This window comes from Symsagittifera roscoffensis, chromosome 7 (genome assembly GCF_963678635.1).
Source record: "Symsagittifera roscoffensis chromosome 7, txSymRosc1.1, whole genome shotgun sequence".
NCBI lineage: Eukaryota > Metazoa > Xenacoelomorpha > Acoela > Convolutidae > Symsagittifera > Symsagittifera roscoffensis.
Window position 1 is genome coordinate 43,602,908 of NC_087068.1, and position 10,779 is coordinate 43,613,686.

Genomic DNA, 10,779 nt, shown 5'->3' on the forward strand with positions numbered 1-10,779 from the left:
AGCGCTTACAAATTGGTCAAAACTTTTTTCTGCAACTACAGAAGATCACTAATAGGACGCCAAATACTGTATTTAATAAATTGCGGGCCGATTCTGCAAATGGACACTCTCTTTGTTCTTTTTTGTTCTTTCGTTCTTTTTGATCGCTCCGACAAAATTTTAACCGTGTGGAAAGATTTGTCTCTGCATCTTAAAGACATACATACTCCAAAATTTGCAGGAATCGAGTTCAATTTTTGGCCTTGTATTGACTGTTGTACTGAAATGAGTTTCATGCAAGTATTGGATTTTTACCGTTTATGGTCATAATCTAAGCAAAGTTTCCTAATGTTGGATACTTTTGTTTGTCGTGGTTCGTTGTTGTCATCGAATTGGAAAAAACTGTACTCCTAACTCGGTAATTACCAAAATGGTTGAAGTGAATGTACTCATTCACATGCTAGTAACAAAAATCGAAAAATGAGTTTGCGATGCTGAATTCATCCAACTGTTAAGCTATTCTGTCTCATGAATTTGGCTCTTACCCGAAGTCATGAAATGCGTTCACAGTTAAATTATGCTTAATCAATTAACTCGTTTTGTTTCTTCTAAGGCTGCAACTTTCAGTTCTCAACTTTTTTGGCTAGAAGTTGTAGACGCAGATAAGTATTTGAAAGATTCGACATGATCTGAGGGTTTGTTTGGCGTCAAGTTATTGTCATGTTTTAGCTAGAACTTCATCGTGTATCTCTCCTAATAGCTTTATCAATGTTTCAAGGCTGTTTTGTCAAAAATTGGCATTTACACTACTTAGACTATTTCAAACCTATTCTCGTTATGCATAAACTTAATACTGATGAGACCCATGCATTTGTTATGTTTTTTTTCAGGCACATGTGGAGAAGATGGAGAGATTAAAATCTGGAGTAAGTCTGGCATGTTGCGTAACAAACTGCAGCTCAACTTTCCAGTGTACACTTTCGCATGGGGTGCTTCGAATGAGTCGGAACAGAGCCAGCAGTTTGTGTACTCTCAGAATAAGGAGTTGGTGATTGCGTCCACTAAGCCATCAACTGCACCTGTGCGGTGGAAGGCACACGAGGCTCTCATTCTCAAGGTCAGTGTCAAATTCCATCAACCTCTAATATTTGATTTTTAATTTTGAAAATTAAAATACTACAAAATATTTGTATTCAGAGAGCTGCAACCTATACATCAATTCATTGGCAATTTTATACCAAATTTTGCCTAATTTAGTTCATTTTGAAGATGTTTTTTTTAAAAAACTAATTCTCCTTGGAGATCTTTCGCTTTATTGAAAACCAAAGAAGGAAGGAAACAGAAGACAAATTTAATTCTGTAAAAACTATATTTTGTCTGCATTTCATTTTTGCTTCAAGTATTATGCTAACAATGCTAAATTCCGAAGTCATTATTATAACAGAGCTTTTTTCCTAAGTCTTTTTTGTTACATACAATTTTTTGGCAAGCTTTCTATGGCATCTTTCTTTTTTATTTTTCTAAGAAATGTATTTTTTTCTTTATAATAGTTTGTTTAAGAAACAGTTCTATGGCAAGCTTATTAAAAATTACTTCTTTTTTATTCTTTAAATTCAGAAAAACAAAAAACTTTTTTTGAAACCGAATGAGTTTGAAGTTTTCTGCAGGTAGACTGGAATCCGATGAACAACTTAATCGTATCCGGAGGGGAAGACAGAAAGTACAAAGTATGGGACAGCTATGGCCGAGTGATCTTCTCCAGCTCTCCGCAAAGCCATGACCACCCCATCACGTCCATAGCTTGGTCGCCTGACGGAACTCTATTTGCAGTCGGATCATACAATACTCTAAGGTGCATTCTACTTTCTCGCTATCCTTCATCTCTTCGAAATAAGAAAAAATTCTTTCCCCCGATTCTGCGTTAAAAAGCTGATAACTTTTTTGGGATATTGTCTTTTTTTGTATATGTGTTTTGTTTAATGGGACTTTTGGGAAATGTCAGAAATGTCAGCAATGTTCAACATTGTTATGAATGATCTTAACTTCAGATTGTGTGACAAGAATGGGCCCTCGATGTGTCTGGAAAAGCGAGAGATGGGCAGTGTGTTCAACCTGGCCTGGTCCAATGACAGCACCCAAGTGGCAGGTGCCTCCGCCCTCGGACACGTCGTCTTCGGAAATGTGGTCGACAAGAAATACCAGTGGAAAAACTACGAGGCCATCATTTCAGGTCTGCATCGCAGAAATTTTGATCTCCCATATTGCTGAGTACTGTTAATGAGTTAAAGTATCTTCGTTCTTGATTGCTTAAATGAGATGCTATCAGAAATTTATTTTGAAAAGTTTTAAATTGTTCAGAAATCATCGGTGAAAAATTTTCAGCGGGCTGTCTTAAATTTGATTGATAATATGAATTGTGTACTTTTCTCCTAGATGAAAAAGAGTTATATCAAAACCTCATGAAACGTGATTTGAAGCTTTATAAAAACACAGCCAATTTTGAAAAAGGGAATGAATTGAGGTCCGCCAGACCTTTTTTCAAAAACTAAAATGAAAATTTTTGGTTGAAAATGCCCAAGAATCTCCTAGTTAAAGTATGCGCATCAAGATTCAATGGAAAAATCTGTTTTAGGTCCCAAGGAACTGACAATAATTGACGTTATCAACGGAACCCAAACTCGGAAAGACCTCAACGATCGAATCATAAATGCAGCTCTTGGACACAACCACCTTATAGTTGTAACCATGTCTTTCATATACATATTCAACGTGCAAGCTCTAGGAGTTAAGGACCATCAGATAAATTTCACCGAGAGTTTTGCTCCAATTATTGGAATGTGCGAGAAATATTTCGCTGTGGTTCATTCGCGAGGAATAAACATGTACTTCTACGACACGGGAAAACAAATGAAAGGCACTGTTGATTTTAAAAACATAAACGTGAACGCAAATGTGATCACACCCAAAACTGTTTCATTCGCAAACGACACGATTGCAATTAAAGATTACAAAAATGAAAAGAATATTTTGTTCTACTACTGGGATAACATCAACTCGCAGTGGAACTACCTGAAAAACACGGATGATCACGCGGCGGGAGGGAAAAAGTCGGTAGATTTGGTGGATGCTTCTCAGGGAAGGAACCAGGAGATCGTTTCTTTGGCTCTGGACCAACATGGAAGTGGCAGACACGTAGCGTATATTGACAAAAACAACGATGTCTACTTGAAAGTAAGTATTTTGTTGAGTTTTAGAAATTTTATCATTTTTTTTTTCAGCGTTTCATTACAGGAACAATAATGCTCATTAAAAATTTGCGACTTGAAATTTGAGAAGTGTTTTGAAAAATACTACGATAATTTTGAATTACTTGAGACAATGGCTCTTTTTCCTTTTCCCCCACCTGCAAAATTTTATTAGTGAAATTTTGTTTACGCTATCCGAATGTTACGAAACTGGGCATGCGAACTAATTAGGCCATGACAAACATATTTGGTCATCATGATTAACATTGTAAAAACGCTCGTTAAGCCATAAAATTGGTGCTTACGTGAGGAGGGGGAAAGGAAAAAGAGCCAAGACAACTATTAGAATAATTTTGGTAAGTGAGACTCCCAGATAACTAATGCCAAAATTTTCAAGCTATGTTGCCGTCTTACATAAGCTTTAATTTTGATCACTAAGTTTCTTTTTTCAAGTTAAATTTGAGTTATTAATATGACGTGTATTTCCAGGCGGTTCCGAAGCACTCCTCGAGTGGCGCTACAACAGGCAAGTCGGGCAGTGTGCAGTCGGCAGCCAATCAGCAGGCAGTAAAACTCACCTCCATGGTCTCTTCTATGGCCTGGTGTGACTCGGCCAACATCCTCGCAGTCATGCATGACAGCCACTTCACTGTCATTCTCTTCCCTAATGTCGTCTTCGTGGACAGGGACCTCCTGCCCATGACTCTGTTGAACGTAGACAGCTCAGAGTTTGGAAAGAACCCCATGATCACAGGTAGAGAATTGCGGCAAACACATAAAAATAGGGAAAATTTACAAAACTAATCCTTCCCCAAAAATAACAGAAATAATAAAAATTATGACCGTCGCTCCCAATTAAACAATGTGTTTTTTTTTGGATGGGATTGAATTTTTAGAACAAAAAACAACAGTGATCTGCTTTGCGCAAGCAACCTGATTGTTGGCGTTGTCGATTGCGTATAAATTGGACTTAAAATGAAAATGAATTTTTGTCAATATTCTGGCAAGTCGCCCAAGTGAGTTATATCCTTTTGGTTATACTCATAGAGTAATTTCAGATAAAGTACACCGTCTGCTCGTCACGCTCTTATTTTTGGCCGGATAGATTCGTGCAACTTCTTAGTCTAATACCAATCTTAATCTCACTCTTATATCTCCTAGTCTCAATAGATCTAGTGTACACCGATTTATGCGAGTTCGTTCCAGAATGAGAACAACTGTATTCTAAGCTTAATTCAACTTTTTCTGATGTTGAAACAACAAGTAATTTCAACACTTACAAATAAGTGGGTTGTTAGTTTGATGGAGTATGATTGGTTAGTATTCAATATTTTATAGAGATAAAATATCATAATAATAACCAATGATAAAAACTAGTTTAGATCTGGTTCCACAAGCTTGGTGTGAATTGAGCAAAATCTTTCAAATTCTTCCTCTATTTTTTTTCTGAAGTTTTTTAAGTCGCAAGCTTAAGCTCTCCCCCCCCCCCCCCGCCCCACACGCACAAACACATTTGACTATCACTTTTGCATTGTCAATGTAATGAAAATTAGCATAGTGAACAACTTGACTATTGTGAACACATTTGTTCTTCTTTTCTTTCATCGTAAAACCTCGCTGTCAGCCATAATAAAATGTAAGACAACTGAAAAAAGTGAAAAATCGAAAAGTGTAGGGAAAGTGGAAAAGAGCGCAAGCTTAAATTTATCATCAAAGTTTTTGGTTGGAATTTGAACAGTGGCGTGCGCAGAAACTTTTCTAGGGAGAGGGGGCGGTTTTTCGAAAAATTTTGAAATGTTTGCGGAGCTTTTTCTAGGTCGATCAATTTGATTTTCCGAGCTCTCCGAAAATACTATAAGGAGCCTACTTTGTCGAAATTTCTGCGCAGCGTTTTTAGGACCTTTTAGGAAAATTTTGACCAAAAAATTGCGTTTTTTGGCGCGCGCTCCCCCGTCAAAATTAGTTAAATTGGCGCCAAAGGCGCCTTTATAAACATTTTAAGGTTGGTCAGCCCAAAAGCGTTGTCGTAAAGTTAAAACAAATGGGGGACCTTTTGGAAAAATTTTGCCAGCCAGAATTGAGGGAGGGGGTCGCCCCTCCCGCCGCGTCCTTCTGGCACGCTACTGACTTTGAAGAATTTGGAAAATGAGGTCTCAGTGGGCTGGACTAAAAGACTAAAAACCTAAAATTGTTCAAAGTTCCATCCTTTTTTTGTGTAATCATTGCTAAAAAATTCTTTCAACGCTAAAAAATTCTATCAAGTTCTATTGATGTTTCGCATGCATTCGTCAACTGAAAAAAGATTTTTGTTTGACAGGATTTGTGGGCAATCAGGTGATGGTTCGCAAATCGGACGGGACCACAATCGGGCGAGGCATCACCCCCTACGCCACTGTACTACACTCTCTGGTGAAGAAGAACAAGTGGGGAGAGGCAGAGAGACTGTGCAACTCAGGAAACAATCTATTTAACCTTATCCTGCTCCCAAAAAAAACCTAACCCGGCATGATTTTTACCTCGCTGATAAAAACATACCTCGCAGTTGATTTTTACCTGATAAAATTAAATAAGTTTTAATAAAAACGTTACGTCAAAATCAAAACAAAATTCTTTATATAGAGTCTGCTGAAAAGCTCAACTTCAATTTTTCAATAAGTTGGAGCTTTAGTTTTGCGCTATCGCGAGATCGATGCACCTAACCAGAGGCGGATCTAAGATTTTCTCGAGGGGGGGCGGATTTTCAAAAAAAAATATTCGAAAATTTTCTCGACCTTTTTTTTAGGTCGACCAAATTTATTTTCTTAGCATTCCCAAAATACTATAAAGACCCTGTTTTGGCCAAAATTTCAGCGCCGCAGGCAAAATTTTGGAAAAACCGGCAAAAAAAGGCATTTTTAAACATTTTTTGGAGAGTTTAGTTCATAAAATCGCGGTTTTTTCAGAGCGCGCTCCCTCCTCAAAATAAGTAACAAAAAACGCCTTTAAAAAATTTTTAGGGTCAGTCACCAAAAATGGATATCTCAAAATAGTACAAAGGGAGGACCCTTTGGTTCGGCAGGGGGTTAAATCCCCAAGGTAAAGAGTGTCCGCCCCTCCCCCCCCCCCCTACCCCCCTCCCCCCTCCCTCCCCCTCCCCCTCCCCCTCCTAAATCCGCCCCTGCACCTAACCATGAAGAATAGGTAATGCCTTCACTTCTCTCATAAGGATTCTTTTTTTATGACAACCCAGAGCTTGTCAAATTTCTGAGCTGCATATCAACCCCCTCTAAACTTACATAAGTTAATCTGCCTCAACTTCTTGCTTACATAATGTAATTGAGGAGCTCCAAAGTTAAATGGATTGCAACTCGCAGTGTCAATGGAACAATTCCCGGAAGAAGCCAGTGCTCTGTGGGCGTCTCTGGCTGCAATGGCGGTCCAGGGCAGGAATCTGAATGCAGCACAGGCGGCATATGCGTCTATCATGGAGATAGATAAGGTGAATAATTCTTCAACTCAACTTTGGGGACATTCGGGGTACTCATAGACATTAGGAAATTTTTAAGATTTTTTGAAAATTTAATTTTTTTTTGGACTTTTTCTTAACCATTTGAACCTCGTAACATACAACTCCGGTGACAGAGAATTCTGCACAGCTATTTGCACAGCGACCGGCTATCCTTCAAACAACAATAAAATTTTAACAACCAAAATTGATTAGTCGTTTCCTAAACATGTTTGTTAACTGATTTTTATTGTTTTCAGGTGGAAGCATTGCAGAGTATTGCGAAAAGTGCATTCCAAGAGGCGGAGATGTTCTTCCTCCAGGGTCTCATATCGGCGGCCGAGGACAGACTTCTGCCGGCAACTGCAGCTGCCGCAGCTGCCAAGCCAGATGACAGCAAGAAAATCAAGGTAAGCTCCGTGACACACTATTAGGCCAACCGAGAATAGCTGCTAATCTAGCGGAACAATTGGGCTGCACAATTAGTGTTTGTTGTTTTTAGTTACCAAACTTTTTTTTTCTGGCCACGTATCAAATAGTTAATTTGAATTAAATTTTTAATTTAGTGAGAAAAACAAACGTATCATTTTGTAGAGAGCAATAGAGATGAACATGGAGTTGTTCCGATGGAAGAGGGCCCTGGATTTGGCCAAGAAGTACGGCACCAGTGTGGAAGAGGTGGTGAAGGAGAAGGAGAAATACAATAGACACTCTGGCAAGTCGGAGGAGACAGACAAGGCATTCAAAGAGGCAGCTGCTAAACTCAAGGCCAAATGAGAGGGAGGGGGGCTGTTCATGAGGCAGAAAGTCCATGATACCGAAGGAAACTTTAAATCAGTCCAAATCATTCAAACTGTTTAAAACACTGTGACTTAAATGTCAGAGTTTTTGAATACTGAATTCTGATGGGCTATAATATAAGTTTCTGTCATTAGCCCTTTGTGTTACGAAAGATTCCCGCAGATTGGTAACAAAGTTGTCTTTTTCATATCAAATACGTTTAAATTAGACTCTCTTGCACAACTTGGTTTTTTCTCTTATAAGGCCATGACTCCGCTAGATATAAGGGTTTCAATCCTTTATTTAGGTAGAATACGTTGTGATACCCTCAACCAGAAACGAACAAAAAGCACGGACAAACATATTTGTTTGACAGAGCGCCTCTCCCTAGTTTAGTAAAGAATCATTTGTGCTAGCTCGGGACAGCGGAAAGAAAAGGTCTGCTAAATAGACTTGGAGTCATTGCTACAAATAGTAGAGCTCCTTCAACTATAGCGCATTTGCCTGGCGTTATAAAAATGATAGAAAACGTCATGGTAATCCTTCTATGAGCTGCTCGCCTTAAAAAAATGAATCAATTGTTGTCAATAATGTATGGCCAATGACTCAAGTATTTTGCTGCTGATCAAATGATTTGATGCCAAAAAAAACGTTTTCCGTTTTTTCTAATTAAAAAATCTATTAATATTTTAATATTTGGTTTTCTGAAAATCAGATGTCCTTCAAAATGCCCGTTCAATCTATTCGAACTCAATTGATTCAAACCTATCAATTCTTGCATAGCTCAAAACCTGGCACACGTTTGGAACAAAAGTTTGTTATATCAAGGGGTATCAAACTTTTTTGCATAAGTCTTAAAAAACAGTTTTGCATTTCGCATAAGAAGGAAATAACAAAGTTTAACCTAACCGCATCCAGTTTCAAGCGTCAATCATTGATAATATTACGGTTTTAGTACCAGTCTTGCTAAAATTGAGAAACAATCGATTTTAATCAATTAATAACCGATTACAATCTCTCTTTTTTAAATCAAGTTGTAATTAATTTTAATCCATTATAATCGACTATAATCGATTATTTATTTGTCTATTTTTCGATAAAATTGTAATCATTTATTATTGATTATACTTCATTATTTTTTTCAATTTTCTACTTCATTAGTTTTGCATAAAAATTCATTATAATCGATTATAATTGATTAAAATCTCTTTTGTTTGTCCATTTTGTCTTCGAAGATGCATGTAAATTTCTTATATTTTATGCTATTTGTAGACCTTAGTTGTTATGAAAAATTAGATAAATATTTTTAGAGTTTTCAAATCAATTCAAATTTATAAGGTTTTTTTGTCCAGTTCTTCCCCATTAGAGTTGTTTTGTGATGCATATTTTAAGCTTTTTTAACCATCAAAACATCAGCAAATTGATTTAGTTTCATGATTGATTTTTTTTCATCTATCGCGGGAATCTTTTCACTAATAAGAAAGGACCTCTATGAAACTTTTGTTTCCTGGTAAATGTTCGTGTTCAGATGAACCAAAAAGTTCAAAAAAAAGTTTTGAATTGACAAATTCTTACAAAATAAGCGCTTATAATTGATTCAAAAGGTTTGTTGCAAGATCTATACTCAATTATAATCGATTATAATCAACTATAATTCTTTTAAATACCTAATTTTGGTAATTATAATCAAATATAATTGTCAAAAAATTCTCATAAAAATCCGTTATAATCGATTACTTGCGCACATCGTCTTGGTGATTTCTTAAGTGTTTTTTTTTCAGGAAAAAGTCCTAAAAATTCTTTACGCTCAGCATTAAAATTGTATAAGTTTTATTTATCAATACTTGAAAGTGTTGAATCAATTTTACGTCATTACAAAATAAGTTTTTCACCAAGCTGAGCAGAAAATTCATGAATAATTGCAAGCTGGCTTACAAAGAATCCAATACAACTTTATGTCATTGCAAAATAAGTTTTTCATCATGATGAGCAGAAAAACCATAAATGACTGCAAGCTGACTTACAAAGAATCATACTATTAGAACTGGATGTTTTGCTGATCACTTCAAATTGAACAAATTAAAACAGACATTTAACACGGAGAACGGATGAGGCACAAGTACTTTCCTTTATTCGTACCTAAAGGTTAGGGGAACGCAAAAAAGTTTTCTTCCTGTTTGTGGTTTATTTGAATCATTGGCCAGAGAATTTTGTGACTATTGTTGCAATCAGGCTTATTGAATTCTCTAGAAAGCGGACATTTTAAAAATTTTGATTATGGTCAGATGAGCAGGACGTTAGGGAAGAAATGGTATCAAAATGTGGATAAACCCTCTTAAGTTCACTGACCCTGATGGTATCAGACCATTATTTTCAGTCATTATTGAAAACCGTCGATTGTCTATAAAAATTAATATACGTCTGACTTATCAAATTTTCGTTTTTAGTTGGCGTGATTTGCTAGTCAAACCAAACTTACGAATAACAATTTTTAGAGCATCTTTATACGTCACACCGGAAAATGAGAACTCAGCAACAGCGTTAAAGCTCTCACAGTCAAATGGTTCTTTAAGTATTTTGACTGGACGTCATCACTCAAAAAGTCGGAGTTGACAGCGCTTACAAATTGGTCAAAACTTTTTAGCAACTAAAGAAGATCACTAATAGGACGCCAAATACCGAATTTATTAAATTGCGAAATTGCGGGCCGATTCTGCAAATGGACACTCTCTTTGTTCTTTTTTGCTCTTTCGTTCTTTTTGATCGCTCCGACAAAAATTAAACCGTGTTGAAAGATTTGTCTCTGCATCTTAAAGACATACATACGTCAAAATCTGCAGGAATCGAATTCAATTTTTGGCCTTGTATTGACTGTTGTACTGAAACGAGTTTCTTGCAAGTATTGGATTTTTACGGTTTATGGTCATAATCTAAGCAAAATTTCCTAATGATGGATACTTTTGTTTGTCGTGGTTCGTTGTTGTCATCGAGTTGGAAAAAACTGTACTACTATCTCGGTAATTACCAAAATAGTTGAACGGAATGTAATCATTCACATGCTAGTAGAAGACGGTTTCACCACTAGTAACAAAAATCGAAAATGAATTTGGGACGTTTGCGATGCTGAATTCATCCAACTGTTAGGCTATTTTGTCTCATGAATTTGGCTCTTACCCGAAGTCATGAAATGCGTTCACAGTTAAATTATACTTAATCAATTAACTTGTTTTTTTTCTTCTAAGGCTGAAACTTTCAGTTCTCAACTTTTTTGGCTAGAAGTTGTTGACGCAG

At 36.7% G+C, this 10,779-nt stretch overlaps 1 protein-coding gene across 1 annotated transcript in view; it reads left to right on the plus strand.

Moving 5' to 3' along the window:
- The window catches only part of LOC134850892 (intraflagellar transport protein 80 homolog), a 72,466-nt gene extending 64,735 nt beyond the window's left edge, over positions 1 to 7,731 (plus strand). The window contains exons 2-10 of the mRNA XM_063866666.1: positions 870 to 1,096; positions 1,647 to 1,831; positions 2,028 to 2,209; positions 2,612 to 3,210; positions 3,714 to 3,978; positions 5,542 to 5,676; positions 6,575 to 6,702; positions 6,969 to 7,118; positions 7,303 to 7,731. Coding sequence (XP_063722736.1) covers positions 870 to 1,096; positions 1,647 to 1,831; positions 2,028 to 2,209; positions 2,612 to 3,210; positions 3,714 to 3,978; positions 5,542 to 5,676; positions 6,575 to 6,702; positions 6,969 to 7,118; positions 7,303 to 7,485 — 2,054 coding nt within the window. The 3' untranslated portion in view covers positions 7,486 to 7,731. The remainder of the gene's footprint in view (positions 1 to 869; positions 1,097 to 1,646; positions 1,832 to 2,027; positions 2,210 to 2,611; positions 3,211 to 3,713; positions 3,979 to 5,541; positions 5,677 to 6,574; positions 6,703 to 6,968; positions 7,119 to 7,302) is intronic.
- Positions 7,732 to 10,779: the final 3,048 nt, after the last annotated feature.